At 43.5% G+C, this 23,608-nt stretch overlaps 1 protein-coding gene across 4 annotated transcripts in view; it reads left to right on the top strand.

Moving 5' to 3' along the window:
- Window positions 1-15,000, top strand: part of DCUN1D4 (defective in cullin neddylation 1 domain containing 4) — a 70,695-nt gene extending 55,695 nt beyond the window's left edge. For 2 of the 4 annotated variants that reach the window (XM_059383680.1, XM_059383704.1), the window contains exons 9-11: window positions 9,130-9,234; window positions 11,321-11,423; window positions 11,671-15,000. In XM_059383680.1, coding sequence (XP_059239663.1) covers window positions 9,130-9,234; window positions 11,321-11,423; window positions 11,671-11,726 — 264 coding nt within the window. In that variant the 3' untranslated portion in view covers window positions 11,727-15,000. Of the gene's footprint in view, window positions 1-6,975; window positions 7,032-9,129; window positions 9,235-11,320; window positions 11,424-11,670 lie in introns of those variants that run through there. The other 2 variants (XM_059383688.1, XM_059383695.1) reach the window with 2 other exon arrangements.
- The last annotated feature ends 8,608 nt before the right edge of the window (window positions 15,001-23,608 follow it).

Raw genomic sequence — 23,608 nt, forward strand, 5'->3', positions numbered from 1 at the left:
TTTAAAGCAGGTTTCTTACAGGTAGGATATAGTTTCCTAAGGATAACATATAGACAGTCTGAAAATACCCTCTCGAGATGCTTAAACCATGTACATTTAATGTAATTATCGGTATGGTTAAACTTACGTGTCCTATAGTATTTTTTTTCCCTGTTTGTCTCATCTGTTTTGTTCCTTTTTCCCCTTTATCATGATTTCTTGGATTGAGGTATTTTTTTTAAATGGTCCCATTTTAATCATTCCATTCCAGCATTGCCTTAATAGCTGCCTCTCTGTTTCATTTTTCTTGTGGTTGCTCTAGGCTTGATGTATACATCTTTATATTTTCACAATCTACAAATAATATTTTACCACTTTATGTATAATGCAAGAACCTTTACAATAGCAGACTTTACTTTTGCCCTCCCATACTCTCTGCTACCGCTGTGGGACATGGTACTTACTTGTCCCATAAATTTCACAGTATATTGTCTTAGTCTATTCAGGCTACTATAACAAGATACCAGAGACTAAGTAGCTTATTAAGTAACAGAAATCTGTTTCTTGCAGTTCTGGAGGCTGGGAAGGCCAGGGTCAAGGTGCCAGCAGGTTAGGTCTCTGGTGGTTGCCTGAAGCCTGATCTTGGATGGCTCTCTGCTGTACCCTCACGTGGCAGAGGGGAAGAGGGAGTTCTCTGGGGTCTCCTTTTAGAATGGCATTCACCTCCAGCCTCATGACCTAACCACCTCTCAAAGGCCACATCTCCTAATACCCATGACCTTGGGGGTTAGGATTTCAACATACGAATTCAGGGGGAGCCACAAACATCAGACCATAGCATACATTGTTATCACTTTTGCTTTAAATAGACAAAGATATCTTTTATGAGCCATGTTTGTGCTCTTTGACGTAGATCCACATTTCCTCCTGGTATTCTTTGCCTTCTGCCTAAAAAATTCCCTTTAACATTCCTCATAGTACAGACTTTCTGGCAGTGAGTTCTCTAAAGTTAATTTGCCTTCGATACAGGAGGTGCTTCTCTGGATAAAAGATTAGAGATTGACTGTTAATATTCTTTAAATGATCTCTTTCCCTTGTCTTCTGTCTTAAATAGTTTCCGATGATAAGTCTGATGTTCATTTTTCCGTTGAACATAGTGTCTTGTTTTGTAGCTGGTTTTATTCATTTTCCCTCCTTTCTGGCGAGTAGATTACGATATGCCCTGGCATAATTTTCCTTCTGTTCATTCTGGTTAGGGTTTGTTCAGTTTTTTGAATGTGTGGACTTACAGTTTGGGAAAATTGTCAGCTATTGTTTCTTCAGCATTTTTTCTGTTCCCTCTTTCTGTCTTTCTGGGTCAGGAGTTAACACCTGTGTTAGAAGCTTGATTTTTGTTCCACAAGCCAGTGATTCCATGTTCAGTTTTGGGGTCTCCCCTTACCCTTTGTAATATTTCTTATGATGCCTGCTAATACTGATTTTTTTCTTCTTCAGTGTCTAATTCTGCTGTTAATCCTGGCCTGTTTATTTATCATTTTAGGTGCTGTATTTTTCAGCTGGAGAAGAAGTTCCATCTGAGCCTTTTTTATATCCATTTCTCTCCTCATTATGTGATAATATCTTCTACCTTCTTGAACATCTAGAACATGTTTATGACAGGTGTTTTAAAAACTCCGTTTCCTGGTACCATCACGTCTCTCGTTTTTACGTATCTTTCTATTCCTTAATTTTTGTCTTGATTGTGATCATATTTGACAAGTTCTCTGCATTCCTAGTAGTTTTTTTTTTTTTTTTTGGCTTTTGATTGGATGCCAGGTGTTATTGGTTCCTGAGTTTTGCTGTATTCCTTTAAATAAGATTGAGCGTAAGCATTGTCCTGGTGTACAGTTATAGTTCCTTGGAACCAGACTGATCCTATGAAAGTCGTGGTCTGGAGCAACCTTCAGTTTTGGTATGATTCAGCCCCACTGGTAAGTCTCTTTTGAGGTTCTACCCAAGGCCATGTGTATTAGATCTTTCCACTGTAGCTGGTGGGAACACAGGGTTTTCCCCCAGCCCTGCGGAGGTCTGGGACTTTCTTCTTACTCCTTTTCAGTGAGTGGTTGCTGCCTTCCCTATACTCAGTCTCTTCTCGCACTTGCACAGATAAGTCCTTGGCCAATGACCAGGGGAGACACTCTATGGATTTCCAGATACCTCTCTGTGTAGGCCCCCACCTTGCTGGTATTTTGTCCCACAAATCATAATCACCTTTGCCTCCTTGAACTACAGCCTCTGTCCTTTCCAACTCAGCAAGAACCCCTGGGCTTGGTTTGGCTTCTTCCTCCTGTGTTCTGGGTTGGAACCTGCCTCAGAACAATGAGCGGGTATCACCCTAGGCCTTCTGTCCTGTCTCCTTCTAGCGGTCATGGTCCTGTGCTGCCTGTTGTCCATCGTGTGACAGCCATCATTTCAGATAATTGGTCCAGTTTCCCAGTCTTTCAAAGTGAGAGGGGAAATCTGATTTCTCTAACTTCATCTTGGTTGGGAAAAGTCCATCTCCTCTTTTTGCCCTCTAATATTTATTTTTTCCTTACTAAGAAAGAACTCCTAGAGGTAATAACATATAATTAACACAGCAGACCTTTTAAAACCAAACTTTTAACAGAAATTAAGCTTTCTTATTGTTTCAGTATCCTAAGTATTCGCTATTATAAATAACAATGGTTTATGTTAAATACTTCCAATTATACTTTAATATATGAGGAAAGAAGCTATGATACAGTACCAGAAGATGGCAAGATGACCTCTTTGACATCTCTCCACCAAGATTACATAGCCCTATGAATGTGATGGGTTTTTTTCCCTCACTTTCAAACTTGTAGCCAATTAAAAATAGTGGTTTGTTGTCATTATTTTTCTAACTTAATTTTTGACTTGAACTTACTTTTATAGTCTCATGGATGTCTTAGAATTGTGAAACTTTAGAGCTGAAAGAAACCACAAGAGACCATGTGGTCCAGTGTTGTCATTATGCAGATGTTGAGACTGGAAACCAGAGAGGAGGGAACAGCACGCAGAGCCACCCTGCCTTTCCTGACTTCACACTGTCCCCATCTTGTGGTGTCTTGGTGGAGGAAGATGGTGGAACACACACATTCAGGGGTTGAAATGGCCAATTCTTTCATACAAGTGGGCATTTTTGCAGAAGGGTTCCGCCCCCAAATGTAAATATTACTACATAAACAAGTATCATTATATGGACTCATTTAAAATAAAACAGCCATTTTTTCTTGATTCTTTTTTTAAGGATCTAGTGAGAATAAGATTGGACAAATGGAATGAGGTAAAAGACTAAGCATAGTAATTTGTGTTGATCTGGGAAGAGTTATTAAATATGGTACATTTGGTTTTTCCTGTTTTCTATGGCAGAGGCAGGTAGCCAGCTGCGGTCACGGGGCGAGTGGACACTCAGAGTTTTGAGGAGGGGACATGGTGGGCCGAGGGGGACGCGCAGCCCCGTCGTAGCCCTGAGAGGCGCAGGCCCCGTCCGGCCCGGAGCAGAAAGGAGAGAGAGGGGACGCGGGGGGCCTCCTAGAGTGCGGGAGATGATCCGGATGGACAGACCGGAGAGATCCAGACGGACAGACCGAGGGCAGGAAGAGGAGGTGGGAGGAGCCACCGCTGGAGGCAGGGAGGCCTTCCGTTGAGGCGCCGGGAAGAGTGGGCAAGTTCTCTGGCGGGAGTTCTTGACCCCGCACTCCTGGAGGTCCAGCTTGAAGAAGTGGAACCGGAGGGCTCCACGGAGGCAGAAGAGCCCGAGCGCCCCTTCCTGGGAGGCGCGGTCGCGGGCTTAGTGGGCGGCAGGCTGCTCCCGGCCCTGGCAGGGTGCTCCCCGCGGCTGGTGCGGTGCTCCCCGCGGCGGTCCCCGGCGGGGCGCGCTTTGCGGGGGGCGGGCCCCGGTGCCCGGGCGGGATGGCAGAGGTCACACGTCTCCCTCTAAGTGAAACAGCAGCTGAGTCATTTCCCTGCAAACCAGCAACGCAGAAGCTGCTAAGGAGCATTTCGCAGGCCTGGCGCAGCGGCCCGTGTCGGCAGAGAGTTGGGCCCGACGCCGACGCCGACCGAGTCCGCTGCGATCTCGGAGCCGCTGGTCTTCTCTCCTCGCGTGGGTCGGTCTCGGGGCGTCAGCGGCGCAGTCGCCTCGTTTCCCTGTCTACGCCCCCGCCGCACACACCCGTCCGCCGTGCCTCCGCTTTCTTCTGCTCTTCGTTGTGAATTCGGAAGAAAATAGGGGGTGGTCCCGGGGGAGGATGAAAGTAGGCAGGAGGGGCGGTGCGCTCACCCCCGCTTCCTTACCCTGGGCAGCGGTCCGGGGCAGACGCGGTTGCTCGGCCGCATCGGTCCGCGGGGCAGACGCGGTTGCTCGGCCGCATCGGTCCGCGGGGCAGACGGGGTTGCTCGGCCGCATCGGTCCGCGGGGCAGACGCGGTTGCTCGGCCGCATCGGTCCGCGGGGCAGACGGGGTTGCTCGGCCGCATCGGTCCGCGGGTTGCTCAGCCGCTAGCTGTAAAGCTGATGCGACTGCACTGCCTGAACCGTTCTCAGGGAGGTGCTGTGCTACTCACCCAAGAGCTCGGGCGTGGACTTCACCGACTGGTTGATGACGGTCCTTCAGCTCCCCGTGCCTCAGTTTCCTTATTTATAAAGTAGGGGTTAGAATAGCCCCTGTCCTGACAGAGCCGTTGTATTAAATGTGTTTCAGTATAAGGCTCCTTTCACAGCTTTTGGTGCAGCTGAAGTAGTCCTTAAATTACCCTATAGAATTAGGAACAGTTGTTCAATTATTCTACACTGACATGGTTTAGGTTGTCTGCAAAGCTCAAGTTCCAAATAATGACTTGTTTTCCAAGAGTAGTGCTTACAGTCAGGGAATCTGTGCCAAGTAAAATGACAAGGAAAGACTGTTGGCAGATTTTTTTTCTTTTGTTTTAAAGGAAGCGTCAATATTTTAGCTTAATTAAGTAATTGTTTTGCAAACATTGTTATCTTAATGAATGCTGGGTAAGTTCTAAGAGCAAAACTATTTCACTTTTCCCAGTGGAAGGGCACTCTTGGGTTTTTTGACATTTTGCTTGTTTTTTCACATGCATTAAAAAAAAAAAAAAAGACTCCCACTTGAAAAACTGATTTATTGTATTATCAGTTTCAAAAACAGAACCGTATCAAAATTCGAGTTCTTTAGCGCTATCTTTACCTTGCATTTGTTCCCTTAGGTAGCTGTGTTTAGGAGGACTGCGTTTTTGCTTTCTTTTTTATAATGCCAGTGGTGACTTAGAAGAATTGCAGGGCATGTGTCATAGGTCTTCAGTTTAGGCCTTTTGATTTCACGCACCAATTTCTGCCTTGGTATTTTCCATTTATGTTTGTGAGTTGTAGTCACTGTTGGTTTCTTGAGTTCACCTAGTCTCTCTTGAAAACAAGAGGGATTTTTTTTTTAAGGTTTTTTTTTTCTTTATACTTTTAATAATTTGGGGCTCCCCTTTTCACATACAAGTTTTTTTTTTTTTTTTTAAGATTTTATTTATTTATTTGACAGACAGAGATCACAAGTAGGCAGAGAAGCAGGCAGAGAGAGAGAGAGAGGAGGAAGCAGGCACCCTTTTGTGCAGAGAGCCTGATGTGAGGCTCGATCCCAGGACCCTGAGATCATGACCAGAGCCAAAGGCAGAGGCTTCAGCCCACTGAGCCACCCAGGCGCCCCATTTCACATGCAAGTTTTAAGCTGTTAACACTGTGAAAATTGGAAATAGAGAATCTGGAAGTTGGGAACCTCTTGTACAGAATATCTAGATACCTAGGTGGTGACATACTCATTTTGTAATACCGTATTTACATATTTAAATCGCTTTGTTTCTGTTATTGTTAAGTCATTTGAGCCATTTAAGAAAAAAAGTGCTTAATTTTCATATTTTACAAGAAGACCTATCCTGGAACAGTCTTACATAAACCAAGGTAATTTTTATGTATATATTAAATATATGTAAATAGGTACTGCAACTTTAAATCAGACCTTGATAAACATCATCACTTTCTACATTCGCTGCTGTTAGACTTTAGCTTGAGGAATGCATTTAATCCAGAGATGACACATAACTTCCTCAGATCTCCAGAGTACATTCCTTTGGTTTTACGGCTGCCCCACGAAGAGGCCCGATTCGTCTGTAACTGCGCTTTTAAAAATCTCTGTTTAAGGAAGACAGCAAGGCAGAATCTAGTTCTAGTTGTGTGTTGTAGGGAGTTAGTATATCCTTGGTGTCTAGAACCTGTTTGGTTCCTATTATTACTCGAAAAATAAACTTCTTTTCTAAGCTGTTCTCCTAGACAATGGAAGTGCGTGCAAGAGATACCCCCACTTCTTGGGTCAGGAGTAGGCAGGAAGGAAAGTTTGGTTTCTTCTCCTTTAGCCTTGATGGGCCTTTGGGGGTGCTGACGGGCTCTTGACAAGACTGCCTCAAGGTCCTTTCTGCTTAGATTCTGTCCTTGAGATGCAGAAATCTGTCCTTTGCTCCCTGGTTGCTCCAAGAGCAGAGGGTCATCAGGTCAGTGTTGACAGGGTACTATTCAAATTTCTCTCAAGGAGCTTCAGTATTTCTTTGTTGTACTCCTTGAATTTGTTAAGGTGATTTTTTTTTTTCTTTTTTTAACTGCCCATGATGTCGATGGCTGCCTCATAGCATCCTAGAAGATTCTTTTCACTTCTGATTGGGAGCCCTTTTGCGGAGACGGCCATTAGGATCATTGTCTAGAACCCCCTGGGCGTGTCTCCAGTTTTGCTGGTTAGGAGATGTGTGCTGTGGGAGCTCTCAACCGTGCTGTTCCCAGGAACTTTGAGCGTTTCCATTCATGGTCATTTGCACTTAGTCTGTATCCCCCCCACTGGCAATGTTGGTTTTCAGCGAGATGCCACCTTTCAGACCGCGAGTGCGTCCATAATATCTTTCTCTTATTTGCTAGGCAGAAGATGGTGTTAGTGATTGCGAGCTGCCGGCTGGCACCCTTGCAGAGCAGGAGTAAGTGAGTGCTGTTCAGCTTCCGGTCCTGTGAGTCTGATGCCTTTCCTCCATGTTTTGGCATCACTGCCAAACACATGCATTGAAATTCCTTCATGATCATCAGTTTGTCAGATGATTATATTGTTGCAAAGAGTCTGTCCAGGTCCTTTGTATCTTTTTTTTTTTTTTTTTTTTTTGTCACCTTAGTGTATGTCCATCGTGATGGGGACAGAGGCATTGATGTTGGAAGAAGGCACAACTGTATCAAGGCAAGACTAGCGACGTTAGGCGTAGTGAGCGATTACAAACTCCTCAGGGGGAGAGGGTGTGCAGGACGCCGGTGGCCTCAGCCCTGTGCTACCTGAGCGGTTGTTCAGCAAATGAACTTTGGGCCCCGTCCCGTGGTGCCGCGTGTGTTTTCAACAGTTTGCTCGTTATTTTATTTTTTTGTGGATTGCTTTATAGTGTGGTGTGCTGTTGCTGTGTGCCACACCCGTGTAACAGGGTAAGGGGAAGTTGTCCCTTTGCTTGCACAGTGCCTCGCAGAAGTGTGAGCCCCTGTAATGCAGCAAACCGAGGAGGGTGGTTGGTGAGAGGTGGGCAGTCTCAGGCGCGCCTCTCCTCCTGTCCTCCTCTCCCTGGGAGTGAGTCCCGCAGCCCTGAGCAAGAGCATATGCGTGGCCAGGAGACAGGCAGAGAACGCCGTGGAAAGGAGGTCCCACCTGTTTGCATGGAACTGTGGAGCTGGGCCCCCACCATCATCAGACTCCGTATGCGTGGCCTGTAATGGAGAAGGGGGACTTGGACCAACTGACCTGGTCTGTCGGGGAACAGTCCTTAACCCTTAGCCACTGGGACGGAAGACAGACCTGTTGCCCATCTTCCTGTATCTGCATCTGCCCTGTGTACTGTTGTTGAGCGGGGCCCTCCCATGGGCCGTATTGTTCAAGTCCTTTTACTTTCAAATGCAGTGTCATGGCCAGAGATGCCGTGTGTACTAGTGAGCACCTCAGTGTTAGAGTCCTCGAGGTAACAGTTAATTTGGTCGCAAGGTATGTGTGGCTCAGACGTGGCTGACCGGGGTGGTCCCAGCATCATCCCTGAATCTGACGAACACCGAGATTCCGTCCCAAGCGGGATGGCCAGGCGCTCACTCTCCCTTTGTCGAAAATCCTTTTGCCCATTTCCGCTGTAGTAAAAATACCACAAGGCGGCTAGCTTCGGGTATGTGAGGTTACCGCTCATGGGCCCAGGTCCTCGGTCCCTTTACTTAGAAACAGCCTGCTTGTATTTCTGGAATGGAAACTTGTGGGAAAGGTGAGAACGAGAAAGTAGGATCCTTCATCGCAAGTAGAAGTGAACTTGAACTTAATCTGCCCATATTCAGGTTTATGTATTATTGCTTTTCTGGTTTCCTTATAAAATGTTGTCTTTCCCTTGGCTACTAGTTAGGGGTGTTCTGCTAAGATATTCCACATCTAATAAATCCAAGGTAAGGAGGACTGCAGCACAGCACGTTAGACACTTTGCTCCCCAGTGCGTGGATGCGTTCATCCTCTCGGAATCTCCAGAGCCCCAGCATTTATTAGGAGTTGATTTAATTCCAGCTTTTTAGGTTCAAGAAAAACAATGAAAAACACTTAGCAGTGAAATAAAATTGTGGGAAAAAATGATTTTTCTTAAGGAAACCTGATTCCTAAGCATGGAAATCGAAACCTTTAAATTCCATTTAGTAAAGTTACAGGCTTTGGGGTCCATAATTATGATTTGGATAATTATTATAAATGTCGCAGCAAGTGATTGAGTTGTAGATTTTTCTTTATCCCATGAAATGATCATAGATACCGTGACTACATAACTAATCGCTTTTGCATTAGGGCGATCCCTCCGTTGACATGAATCTTGCCCACGGTAAACTGACAGCACCGAACTGATTAAGCCGTCGCTTGCATTTGAACCATCCCCCTCCCCCACCTCAGGTTTGGTTCAGGGTTTTTATGGTGTATGACAAATGAGCTGTTTACTAATTTTGTGTTGAAGTGAAATAGAAATTTGGATTATTGGAATTTATTATTTGGGGGCATCTGGCTCATCCTTGTTTTTGTTTGTTAAACAGGAAAAGGACCAGCGCAGCCTAGACATAAACACTGCCAAGTGCATGTTGGGACTGTTATTAGGAAAAATCTGGCCCCTTTTTCCAGTTTTTCACCAATTCTTAGAGGTACCAAATTGTTATTTTATGGAATGTATGTTTGCTTGCTTAGAACTACCAAGTATACTTTATTTAACCATTTCACATAATTTTCTGTTTGTTGTACTTTTCTGCCTATAGGAATGATGGTGACATAATCGTTGTCCGTGAGCAGTTCCCCGTTTTCTCTGAGGCTGTCTGGGGGGGACGGGGTGTCTGTGCCGCATCACTTCCGGGTGCGGGTGCATCGGAGACGGCCATGGCTCTGTCCTTCCCGCTCTCTTGCCCCCCTTGACCTCCGCTAGGATATCCTGCTCTGGATAGCAGCAGTAAAACAAGCTTTACTTTCTTTTGTGGCTGTAGATGAATTTCCACTCTTATGAAGCAAAGGTTCAGAAACAGCTGTGCACCTTCTGATGATAGGAGTTGGTCCTGTACTCTCTATCTCCAAGAATGCGGGCACCTAGCTCAATCTAAGGGTTAGGCACACTGACGGCATCTCCCTGGGTTTCCATTTCCTTTGCGTTTGCATTAGAAAAAGTCTCCAGAGCTTGACTCCACCGAGGTTTGCTTGCTCTAAGTGTTAATGATCAAACGTTTTGAGCTGCTCGTTATCGGAGCTGGTTCTGATGCCCTGTGGTACTGTAGGACCTGAAGGTAATGGAGACGTACGTTTCAGCTTCGGGGTTGTCACGGACGGCATCCTTATTGCCCTCCAGACCCAGACCCCTTAAAAAGTGCCCTTTGCTTCAAAGGACGAGGGTCCTGGGTCTTTGAGAAAAACTTGGGCCCTACCCTGACTCCGGCTTCACTCTTTCCTTAATCTTTCTTACAGCCCACTTTATGCAGTGATCCAGAAAAACTTTCAGCTGATCTGATTCTTTGAGGATTGTCACTAAAAATTGCTTTTAACGGTCACTAACCAGGGACTCCTCAAGACGGGTATAAGATAGAGTTTTTACTATAAGAAGTATTTATTGATGTGACAGTCCGTGGCTACAAGCGATCTGTTCTAATTTCTCTGGCCATCCCATGAAATGTTAGCTTTCTTCGAACAATGAGTAGAAAGAAGTCCTGTTCCCAGAGTAGAGCAGAATTTGAGCCTCGGCGCAAGGAGTTTTGTAGCTGAAAGACCTTGCCGCAAGCCAGTCTGACTTTGCATGGTTCCAGGAGCATCTTTAGCTGTTTCCAAGACTGATGTTTGCTTTGAGTTGCTTCAGAAGTTCAACTTGAGGTCTGTGCTTTGTTCTTCTTTTACATTAGTTGGCTTATTTTTTTTTTCTTTTCAAAGGACACAGGGAGTGTTTCCTTTGAGCTTCTCTTGTGTTTGCACCCTCAAAACCGTGGGCTCAGCTCTCTCTGCTTTTCCCCTCCTCGTATTGGTTCCCAGTGTTCCTGACTTTTAGTGGGTAGGATTTAAAAACTGTTCAATCTGAGTTTTAATTTTTCAGTCCTTATACAGGAATTGTGTACTTTGAAAAAAAAAATACCTGTGGCATATTTTTTGTCTGAGTGGAATAGGAGAACTACTTCATGGGTGTTGTGATTTATTACTTTTATGATCAGATTCCAGGTTTGAATGATTAGAACAGTAACTCTCTCCAACAGCTAGAGCACCTAGCTCTGAGCCCGCTGCTAGCCCTTCGTCAGTTCCTGGAGAGTAACTTCCTGCTGTGTGTGTACTTGACATTGAACGTGCTGATCAGGCCAGGGATTATTAATGGGGAGCTACTCTTTATTTAGCACCTGCTTTCTGCCAAGCACTGAATGAGGTACTTTACATAAATTATCTCTTGTAATTCTTGCAGAATCTCTATGAAGTAGGTTAATAAGGGCTTTGGCAGTCTAGAAATTTCACTTCTAGGGATAAAAATCATTTTTCTTTGACGTGCTTGTCATTTTGTGTTGCGCCCTCATAATATTTTCCTAATGGGAATTGTCATCTTAAGTTCTACTCTTGCTGTCTTTAATCCCTCTCCTAGATTGGTGCTTAACATACCTCAAATGAAAGAGTTAACCTTCATGAACTTTATTAAGTTGATGCACACAGCCGTTGAAACTGGGTCATTTGTTCATTGTAAGTGTCAGTAATTCATGTTACTTTTCCCTCCATCAGCAATCAAAATATAAAGTTATTAACAAAGACCAGTGGTGCAATGTGCTAGAGTTTAGCAGGACAATTAACCTTGACCTCAGCAACTACGACGAAGATGGAGCGTGTAAGTACCGGGCACTGGCTGTGCACTCATGCTCGCTCTCTCTCTCTCTCTCTCTCTCTCTCTCAGTCTCTCTCTTTCTCTCAATCTCTCTCTCTCTCTCTCTCTCTCTCTCTCTCTCTCACACACACACACACACACACACACACATACACATCAACCCCGCCCCCATCCCAGTCGCCCCATCCATCAGCGCACCCTCCTCACTGGGAAGAGCCTTATAGCCGCTTTGTTTTCTCTCTTTCTTCAGGGCCAGTTTTGTTGGACGAGTTTGTGGAGTGGTATAAAGACAAACAGATGTCCTAGGACTTTATGCATAGCAGCGAGAGAGTCACTGTTACCACAGATCTGTCAACCATTAGCCATAAATTGCTGTTTGTATCCAAGCGCATGCTGCTTTTCTTGCACTGTCTCCCGTTTGCAGGGACGTTTTGGTGTTTGCTATTGAACGGGCCGGCTCTGCTTGCTGTGTAGCCTCGTCCTCTTGGCAGGCTGCTTTGCAGTTTGTACCTAACACTACAGATTGGTGACTTGGCCAGTGCCCTCACTGTGATGATGTGTATATTGCTGTTTAAATTTTGTATATGTGTATAAAAAGACAAAGCTTCACCTAGAGATTATTTCTGCAAAACTGTATTGTAAAAATAATTTTTGTGGCATATTTCTAGTCCCTTTTTTCAAACGAACCAGTTATACTCTATTTGGTCTCCAGTGTAGCATTTCAGAACACAAGAGAGAACAACCTTTACCATAAGCGAATGTTGCCAGAATTAACCTCATCGTTTAAGAGGCCAACTAGTGGAAAGAGGTGCGAGTCAGACCTTCTCAGAGGCACACGCCAAATATAATTTGGTTTACTTCAATGTGAGTGTTTTTAAATGATGGAAGGAACAATTATTTGAACATCTCGACACGTACCATGCCACAGATGCTTTCCACCATGCAGAGTGTAGGTTTTTATTCTCTGATGTTAGGCCGTAGTAGTTTGAATATTGGTACAAATGAACAAATTAAAATTGCACCTTTTTTAAATGAGTTTGAAACTCTTGTAAACTTCCTTTGCTGTTGTTGTTTTTGTTTTTGTTTTTGTTTTCTCTTTTGCCTTCTCCTTGTCAGTGTTGGGTCTCCCGATGCTTCCCGTGCCATTCTAGGTAACATTGATTTTGCCTGCTCCGTGGAAACCTGATGGTTTGCTGGCAGTTTGTAACCACAAAGCACCTTTAGTTGTGGTTTAGATTTTTAGTTAAGCTTTCATGGTGTCTAATTTTCTAGTTTTTTTGGAAAAAGAACTATACTATAAGTGAGAGGTGTTTTGTTTCATTTTCTTTCATGCTAGGCTTTTCCTGGCAGAATGTCCATTGCAGGCAATGGACACGAAACCACCAGCATTGAGCTCATTTTATCACACAGTAGGACCTTTCCTAGAGGGGCCACTCGTCATTCATTACCCGAGTAGTTTGTACAGAAAGGTGATAGCCATTATTTATGTGGATGAGGAAACGAGAGTAAACAGGACGGTATTTTTAGGTTTGTATTTTATGTCTTTTTTTTTCTCTTTTTTTTTTTTTTCCTTGCCTTACCCTTCTTGAGGAAATGTATAGATAACCTGTTTCCCCCTCAACTATCTGGTGCTATTGAATGACTAATTTAGTCCCTAAAGTTTTGTGAAAACATAAAAGTCTAATGATTTAAACCGATAAAAAGCTAATGGTGCATTCGGACAGGTGCATGCAGTAGGTATGAGCAAGATCCGTGATGGGATAATGATTGGAAGAGGTTCGGGTTATCACAAAATCTGGCCAAAAAAAATCTCTTGGACTAAATGTGAACCTTTAAATGGCATTAAATGAGCAAAAGCACACAGACAATGCTACTCCTGACCACTATGTCACAGTTTCTTTGCAAACAGTGTTTGGATTTTCATATTATTTTCTCCCTAACTGAACCACCAAAGACAGAAATTTTGTATGTATATACGGTGTGTGTGCATATACAAAATCATGATGCGGTAGAATGAAATCACTCCCTTTTTCTACCAAAAAGAAAGGTTTGGTTTGCTGTGAAATAAACCAGAAGTGTGAAAAACTCTGTAATGATTAAGCAGACTTCATCATTCCTTGCTTAGGAATGGTAGACTCGCCTCTCTACCTTATAACCTCATACCAGTTTGCACAAGTTAATAACCGAAGAGAAGAGAAGGTGTTGATGCAAGCACAGCCCTCGGGACCGATCTGTTCCATCCCAGCAGGTGCCTGGTGTTCCAGGGGTGATGGGCCAGAGGCAGGTGTGAATTTGTGAAGAACTTGATTCATTTTCAGAAGTATCCCTCAAAGTTAAAAAAAAAAAAAAAAATCACACTTTAAAGGCAATAGTTCTTAGATTCGATCCGCTCTAGTTTTGTTCAAACAAGTAGAAATCATAGATGAAATTATTTTCAGAGTTACGGTTAGTACTGGAGAATGTTTGGGAACACTAAGCACAGTTAATCCTAACATAAGAGGATGGTTACGGGGAGATGTTCCATTTCAGCCACTGTGAACATTTTGATCAGTGGGGAAGAAACCCAAGGGAAAACTATTCGTGATCTGGAATATGGAAAGTAAGTATCCCCAAGCAGTGACCATCTCGTACATTTAGAAGACTCCAGATAGTTTTCGAGCTCCCTTGAAAAGGAAGCCTCTGTGCCTGTGGACTGCTTGCCCTTGGCTCTTGATTTTATGCAGTTATTTTTAGGGAGACGAAAAGGGGCCAAACGAGTAACAAGATGCTTTTCTTTTTAAAAAATGTCCCTAAGTTACATAAAATTGAGCAGTCATCAGACACTTACTTACTGGCTAATGTTCAAGAAATTAGGGTGCCTTCTTCTGGTTTTTCTTTCTTACCTGTCTACACCCTTTCTCTCTTCCCACGGTGTCTTGAACTACACATTGCAATACTCTGTCGTCATGATAAAACTTTGCGGTGTTTACTGGTAGGTCAGAAATTTCACGATTGGATTTGCCATAAACACCCACTGTAATGTTACATGCAGCCTTTTCAAAGCATGAACTCTGAATTAAAAAGTTTTTACAAATCCAACTAGACAAGCCTCTAACCTTCTCCTTTAACAACACACATCTGTTGCCTCTCCGTCTCCATTTTAACAGTGCTTTTGAAGTTTATACGGAAAGCTTTCCGAGTTAGTGTGTGCCCTTGGTTTTTATTCTTATGACTGCTAAAATACCTCTGTAAGCCTTATCTTTTATTCTTTCATATGTTGTATAATAAATGTATAAAATTCATTGACCAACTAAGTGTTGGGTGTCTGTAAATGAGACCAAAACGTGGGTTGCTTTTCATCCTAAGGCCTTTCCCTGGGGGGTTACTGTTAAACGGACGGCAGCCAGCCTGTAACTGTGAACGCTTCGTGTCGTCAGTATCTGCATTCCGCCCATAGACGTGTGCAAGTTCTGTGACTCCAGCTTAACTGAAACCCTGTTCTGCCACCTAACTTGAGTACAGCAAACTGGTTTTAGGTTTTAATGGAATTGATGTAAAATGATATCCCATAAATAAAAAGTATTTGTGTTTGGTTTCAGAACCGATTCGTGAGTTCTTTCTTCTCATCTTGGGATTTTGCTTCAAAAACCACTTAAGGTAGTTTTAAAGCATTTTCTCTTTTACTTTTTGGTCCCTCCCTCCCCCGCCACCAAACTCTTTATACCGAAGAATCAAAGCTACAGAAAAAAAATTCAAGAAATATAATGAACTTCAACCCATCCATATACTTATCACCTAGATTTTCTGCCTGTTAACGTTTTGCTGCCTTTTCTGTGGTGTTCTGAGAGTGTGTGTGTGTGTGTGTGTGTGTGTCTGTCTGTACATACGTACACTTCTCTCTGTGGATAGATAACACTTTTCTTCCTGAACCAAGAGTAAATTACATTATGATGCTTGATACCTAGTTTTCGAAGCAAGGACAGTTTAAGAACCACGATACAAGGATCACACTCAAGAAATTTCACATTGATACAGTTCTATTACCTAATAAACAGTCTAGATTAAAATCTCTCTCTTCATACCAATATTGGCCTTGATAGCAATTTCATTTGTAATCCGGGGAAAAGCACCATACGTAGCTGTCCTGCCTCTCTCTAGTCTCTTCATCTGGAACAGTACAAACCCTCCTCAGCCAGACAGTGAATTAAAAAGATACGCAATCATACGCTGCAGATTTCTAAAACTGAGCTAATGAGTGCTTGGAAAATGCCAGAGCCAGGCAGAAGTGCCCACTTCACTGCCTCTGGTACTACCGTCCAATTAGTTTCTAGCGAGTATCAGCCCTGCTTAGCACTCTGAACTTGTCTGATGGTGGAGTATCAGCTCGCCAATGACAGACCTCTGGCACAGCGCGGGTGCCCCGAAAATGCATGTAGAAGGAAGCAAGTCACAAGACCGTGCAGGGCAGAGAATCGTGAGGACCTAAGAAACCTCACATAAAGATCAGAGAACCCACAAGGACTGATCCAGACTTTTATTTAAGACTCCCAGGAGCTTGAAGACAAGACAGGAGGTAGAAGACAAGGTTCCTAAAACAATCTCCATTTTAAATTGGTGACACAGATGGGCTTTCCGCTATCATTTGGACCAAAGCTGGGCTCAACTCTGGAAAATCCTCTTGCAGACGCCTACAGAGTCGGTAGGTGGAGATGAAGGAAAAGCTTCATTGGCTATGGACGGCCAGCACTGGGAGAGGGCCAGCGGTAGGACGGGCCCAGCCTGGGCCGCAGGGAACAGCAGAAAGTCATGAGGCACTTTGTGCAACCCTACAAAGCAGGAACACGAGGTGGGTTTCTCTGGGCAATACTAGTCCGCATAAAAACCCCAGTCATTGAAATGAGGTTCTCCAGCAATGTAATGAGCAGGATGCCCCGGGGAGGGCATAGATGACTAATGCCTGCCCCCCCCCACACACACACACGCGCACACGCACATGCACACACACACGCACACACCCAGCTTGAGCTGCATTGCCGCAGACCTATGAAAGCAAGAGGTTACAGGATGGTTGCTCCAACAGAAGCACATTTTTAAAAAAAGATTTTATTTATTTGACAGATCACAAGAAGGCAGAGAGAGGGCGGGGGTGGAGGGGAAGCAGGCTCCCTGCTGAGCAGGGAGCCCGATGCGGGGCTTGATCCTAGGACCTTGAGATCATGACCTGAGCCAAAGGCAGAGGCTTTAACCCACTGAGCCACCCTGGCACCCCTGGAAGCGCATTTTTAAAAGACAGCTATTTGAAATAATGGGACATAGAGGCACAGTGAACAGAAAATGGAAAACATTACCTGCAGGAAAAGATGGAAGATCACGGACTCCGCCCCAGAGCTAGAGGAGTGAGGAGGGGAGGGAGCTCCCGGACAGCACCTTTCTTGATTCATCTGAACCCACAGGGAGGCAGGATGTGCTCCCCACAGAGCAACATGCATCCCCCCTTTTGACTCCCCTGAACCTTCTCCCCATATCTTCGTGTGAAGAAGGAACTTCCAGGTAGAAGATGAGAAAGAAGCTTCTGTGATCCCTTTAAAGAAGAATTGCCCGAGGAACCTAGTGACAGCTTGGATGGGGGAAACCTAGCGCGTGAGGAAATGATACAAGAGCCTCCTGGCCCTGTCTACTAGCCTAAGCCCTGGGGGCAGAAGGGAATCCCAAACAGCTTGCTCACCGCTCTTGGCACATTCAGCAGCAGACGGTCGGGTTTATTTCCCACCAGAATCTGTTCGTAACATTTATCTTTAATTGCCACAACAAAACCCAAAACCGTCCCCTGTGTGCAAGTCCTTGCTCAGAAATTACAGTGAGTAAGTGGGCTATGCTGACAATAATAATTGGAAACTGAGAAACACATATTGTCTACGGTAATTAAATGGAAATTTTTTAAAAACATCATTTAAAATGTAATCTCTTCTGAGGAAATGTATTCAGTCCTTTGGAAATAACGCCTTTGCAACCACTCTCTGAAGCATGTGGGCTGTGAAGAGCCGGGGCGATGAGAAGGTAAGCTGAGGAGGGTTTTGTGTTTTGGTTTTTTTGTTTATTTTTTTGCCTCTGGCACTTACTAGCTGAGACATCTGGGAATTGCCGAAATTTGAATATTTGAAATTCAAACTAGTGTTTTCTAGAAATCTCGGGATAAATGTGATGATGAGGAGAGTTGCAGCTGTACTCACAGCCGGTGAACTCATTCACCAAAAAGTTGTCACCAACTTTCAATAGTATATTAAAAGCCCCCGCATTTCGGGGCGGCTGAGTGGCTCAGTCAGTTAAGTGTCCGACTCCTGATCTTGGCTCAGGTCATGGTCTCAGGGTCGTGAGATTGAACCTCATGGCAGGCTCCGTGCTGGGCGTGGAGCCTGCTTAAGATTCTCTCCCTCTGCCCCTCCCTCCCCACTTCTCTCTCTCTCTGTTTTCCTCCCTCCCTTCCTCCATCTCTAAAAAAAAAAAAAAAAAGCCACTCCATTTCGTGTCTACTCGCTTATTTTTTATTTTGGCTTCATTACCTGTGGGGGCTGCTACCTACACCTTCTTGAGAGTGGGACTTGGACAGGAGTTATGACTCCATCACAGATCACCCTAATAGAATACTGCGTGCCTTTTTGCACCCTATTCTGCATGCCTGAATGCTCACTAATGCTTCAAATTCCTCCTCTATTTCTCTCATCGAGGTTGATTTTCACATTTGCAGTGTGATCATTGTAGCAACAGACTTCAACTGTACGTTAGGCACAACTCTTAGGTGAAATTGGGAACACAGGCATTAAAATCTTTAAGTGTGCCGAGTGGGGGACTGGGATAAATAGAAAATCGACAGATTGAAAAATCTGGAAGGACCTCGGGGCGTGGGGGTCTGTGCCCATTGGTGTAAGTGGCATAAGCCACTGATAAGTGGTAGACCAGAAAGACACTCTGTTGGTGCCAAGAGTTCCTCTGGAGAATACGGCATTATAGGGTTAGCTGGGACTCGGCATGGGTTGACTCTCGGGTGCTACAGAAGACACAGAGATAGGATATAGGGAAAGTAGAGAGACTGGGCTTTTCAAGACAGGGAGTTTGTGGTTGTCATGAAGAGATATGTAATTGACCCAAAAAATGCCAACAGAAGAAATATCTCAGGAAAAAGGATATGAAATGTACCGAGGCAGCTACATCAAGTAGGAGATGGTAAAGCATGTTCTGTCATGGAGGAATGACCTCCCAGGTCCCCAGAATTCACTCTGAGGACATCCGACTATAGTTCAAAACTCCCACACAGTGCAAGGCTTCTAGCCAGTGAGAAATGCCCTCTTTTCCCTCTCCTGGAGGGTGTACCCCTCTGCCTGCCTTTGGAGCCTGGCCCTAAGCCTGTCCACTCACCAGATGGAAGTGACAGGTGCAGAGCACGAGATGGGGGCGGGGGGAGTCCGTCTTCCAGGAGTGTCTTTCCCTAGGCCCAGCCACGAAGCATTTTCATAGAAGGGAGGACACCCATGGGAGGAAGACCCCCAGGGGTTCTGCAAGGGGAGTGGGAAGCTGAGGAGATGAAGGGTCAGACCGTGTGACAGAGAGATTTAGGGGTGGGGAACCTCCAGCGGCGGCGGGGGGAGCCATGAAGCAAGCAGGGCCAACCTGTGGACAGTGCTCAGAAAAAAGGGAGTTCCCTTACTGACAAATTTCCAGAGACCCCAATGCCAGAGACGGAGAGCATGGGCTAGCAGAGACCCAGTACTGTCCAATTGTCACAATCTTTGCAGCTAAGCAGTTGGAGGACTTAGGTCTCCCCCGTAGCCCACCGCCATCCTCAGGATAAGTTGCTAGAAGGCACCTACAACCTTCTCTCCCTCTTGTCCAGCATGGAGATTTGGGGATATAAAGGGGCATTTGAGGTCAAGTACTTTTTCAATTCTGACCACAGTGAGATGACATTGCAGGTGACAGACCTGTGACAGGGAGCAAGAAAAAAAATACGTGAGACTTTCTGGTACAACACAATCATCTTTGCTACCTTCTACACTGATGTCATGTATGTACTCGCGGATTTTGAGACTTGATTGCCAGCAAACTGTAATGGATTCAAGGGAGGTAGGAGACAGGAGGGCCAGTTGGTGGTTTACTGACAATATTTAACTCCTTTCAGAAGAGAAGGCAGCCAGTGAGGTTTTATACTGTGTAAACACCAGTGTTTGACCCTGGTCTCCTGAGACACCTTTCAAGAATCATGGGAAGTATACCAAAGAAACTGAGGTTTGGAATGTTTATGTAGCTCGTGCTAAGTCAGGTGGCTGGAAGGTGGGAGAGTGAGGGTTAGACTCGGGCAGATGTCTTCACCTCCAGCAGCTTGGGAGGGGGCCATGTGATATGGAGAAAAGGTTGCCACAAGGAGGGGTGAGGCATGTAAGCCCTATGTGTGCTGCTTGGGTCTCTGATGGACTTCCCGGTGCCCCCCTTCTGCTAAGTTTATCAAATCCTGGGGAAACACAGAGTTCAGGAATCGGCTGATTTTCAGAAGTGGGAACGTATGGGTTGGTTACACTTCAGCCATGAAATTGAGGTCACTGGAGAAAGGATATATATGTATATATATATATATTTTTAATTTCTTTTCAGTGTAACAGGATTCATCGTTTTTGCACCGCACCCAGTGCTCCATATTTTTAAGATTTTATTTATTTGACGGCACAAATAGGGTAGCAGCAGGAAGAGGGAGAGGGAGAAAGAGGCTCCCCACTGAACAAGGAGCCCGACGTGGGGCTCAATCCCAGGACACTAAGATTATGACCCCAACTGAAGGCAGACTCTTAAATGACTGAGCCATCCGGGGACCTTGGAGGGAGAGAATCTTAAGCAGGCTCCGTGCTCAGCATGGAGCCCCTAGGGCTTCATCTCATGACGCTGAGACTGTGATGTGGGCTGAAGTCAAGATTCAGACACCCAACCAGCTGAGCCACCCAGGCATGCCTGCTGAGACTTACTTCTCAGTAAGGCTTTCTGCCCTTTTTGAATATGTGAGTTCACACCTATGGATACGGCTATGGCTGACTAACCCAGGGTACGTGCCTGTCCCAGTGGGTACCAATCCATAGACTTCACTGAGCCTCGCGCACTCTCTTTTTCAGAAATCTGAATGAAAATATACTGAAACAGACAGGAGGAAACAGACGGGTATGAGATCTATAATATCATGATGATTTGGGGTAGATTGTCTATTTATTTATTTATTTATTTATTTATTTATGATTTGTTAGAGAGGGACAGGGCACAAGCAGGGGAAATGGCAGACAGAACAGGCAGAGGAAGATGCAGGCTCCCCACTGGGCAAGGAGGCTGGCATGGGACTTGATTCTAGGACCCGGGGATCATGACCTGACCTGAAGGCAGAAGCTTAACTGAGCCACCCAGGTGTTCCTAGATTGTCATTTTACATTGTTTATATGTCAATAAGTAAAAAGCTGATTGGCACAGAGCATCAGTAAGAAGCAACTACGAGATATGCCGTTCCCTGAAAGACAGATGGAGCAGTTTTAGTCCTCAAAGTTCCAAGACCAGAACCCATTTTCCCAGCTGTCTTTGCTCCACTTTTTTATATCCAGATCTATAAGACTATTGAAACCATGAAGTGATCTTTCTTTTATTAAAGAAATATCATACAGAACTTTACACTGTATCTATGATTTCTTCTATGCAATGTAATGTTATTTAATGTTAATCATTCAAAAATAACCAAACCTACAAAAAGGGGCTAGACTTTATTAAGGAAGGAAAAAAAACAATAGAAAAAGGGCCCATAAGAAATTTGGATATGAGGATTAACTGATGTGGCCTTTAAATAACTATAAATTATATTTATGAGAGACTATTTCAGCAGAGTATTGGAAACTATAAAAAAAGAATCTAATGGAAATTATAGAACTGAAAATTTTAATAAATGAAATTAATAACCCAGTGGATAGGAGTTCACAGAAGAGTAATAAGCCCAACCAAGACAGAATTAATGAATAAAAAATACATCAGAAAACATCTAGACTGAAGAACCAAGAAACTAAAAAAGAAAAAAAAAGGTGGAAAACTAGAAACAAGTCCAGAGATTTACAGCACAGTGAAAAGGTCTAAAATACCAATAATTTCAGACCTGGAAAAAGAGGACAGAGGACATGGCAGGGGAATATTTTAAAAACAATGCTTAAGAATTTTCCTAAACTAATGAAAATAGGAGGCCCCAATTCAAGACCCACACAGGACAAATACAAAGCAATATACAAGTAAAACCTCTGAAATAAACAAGACAGAAAACCTTAAAAAGCAGCCACATGTTAAAGTAGAAACCATAAAATACTGAAGATAAATGAAAAACAAATAATGACCTGAAAACACTGAAGAGCAGGCAAAAACAGGCAGAGTCTGAAGGTTAGTTGACACCTGAGTTAAGAGAATGGCACAGAAAAAGTTTTTCATTTTCGACAGCTTTTAGTTGAGTTCAGCTTTTTAGCTTTTTGTGATGCTCCAGTCTGCACCACATGAGATGAGCAAAACTTCAAGAAACTCTGCAGCCTTTCTAATAACCAGAAATCAGATTTCAGGGCAACCACAGCCTCTAGAAAGTGAAGGGGAATCCCAGAAACAGAGCCAAGAAGGAGAAATCCCAAATTCTGCACATAAACTCTGTCCAAATGTTAAGCCAATCCTTGAAACACGCATATGCAGGGCAGGCTGCCAGTAAGCCCAGCTAAAGATCAAACTACTGAAATGTGAGGTGCCACACAATAGACAGAATTTGCTATTTGAACCTAAGCAAGTTAACGAACACCCTTTGGAGGAATATAACAGAACACAGAATTTCCACAACAAAGCAATCACAATATCCAGGATACAACCCCAACTTACTTGACTTGTGAAGAATCAATAAAATATAACCAAATCTCAGAAGATAAAATTATCCATGGAGACTGGTCTTGAGGTGATCCAAATGTTAGAATTAGCAGATAAGAATTTTAAAGTGGATGTAATAACTGGCTAAAAACATAAAGGAAAACATGGTCATTTTGAAGGGAAAGGATGGGAGATTTCAATAGAAGAATAAGAACTATAAAATACATCCAAATGGGAATTCTAGGAGTAAAAAATACCTCAAATGAAAAGTTCACAAGAAGAAGATTCAATAAAAATGAAGATAGATTACTGAATAGTAATCCAATTTGAAAAACAGGAAAATTTTAAAGAAATGAATAGAAGCTCATGCATCTATGGGACACCAGCAAAGATCTAAAATACATTACGTTTGGAGTTTCAGATGGAAAAAATGGGTAAAATGAGACAAAAAGAAAAAAGACAAACCAAAAACCCATAAAGAACCAAAGGCTAGATTTCCCCCCAAATTAGTGTAACACATACATTTGTAGCTTTAAGAAGTTCAGGAAACCTGAAATAAGATAAATACGAGTAAAACCATGCCTAGGCACATCATAGTCAAAGTGCTGAAAACTAAAGAAAAAGAAAATCACATAAGTAGCAGGGTAAAAAAACCAAAGCACTATACACAGAACAATCATTTCAGTAACCTTCACTCCTCATCAAACACAAAGAATTTGAGAAGATCTTGGACCAATACCTTCAGAAAGCTAAAATCAATAATAAGATTGTTAACCCAGAATTTCTACACTCATTGCAAATATCCTTCAAAAATAAAGGCAAAGACATTTTCAGATAACTGAAAATCAAGAAAATATGTTCCCAGCAGTTTTGTAATATGAGAAATATTAAAGGAAATTGTTCAGGCTGAATTGAAATCCTATCAGATATAAATGGTACAGAATGTGTAGGACAAGTTAATAAAAGGGAAGCAATGGAGTAATCTAACTAATGAAAATGAAGAGAAGACAAGAGATAAGCAAAAAAATAAAAGAAAAGAGATAAACACAGGATACATAGTATAATACATACAGTAAGATAGTACACGTAAACCCAAATACATCAGGAATTAGATTCATTGCAAATGGACAAATTACATGACTTAAAAGACAAAGATCTTTAGAACAACAACATGACCCTAATTATATGCTGCCTGTAAGAGGCAACTCTTAATACCAAAATATTTAAATAATATGGTAGGTTAAGATGAGTCATTGCAAACATTACCAAAGACAAGGCCGGTAAAGCACTTCTAACATCAGACAAAA

Source organism: Mustela nigripes, chromosome 1, assembly GCF_022355385.1.
Source record: "Mustela nigripes isolate SB6536 chromosome 1, MUSNIG.SB6536, whole genome shotgun sequence".
Taxonomy (NCBI): Eukaryota; Metazoa; Chordata; class Mammalia; order Carnivora; family Mustelidae; genus Mustela; species Mustela nigripes.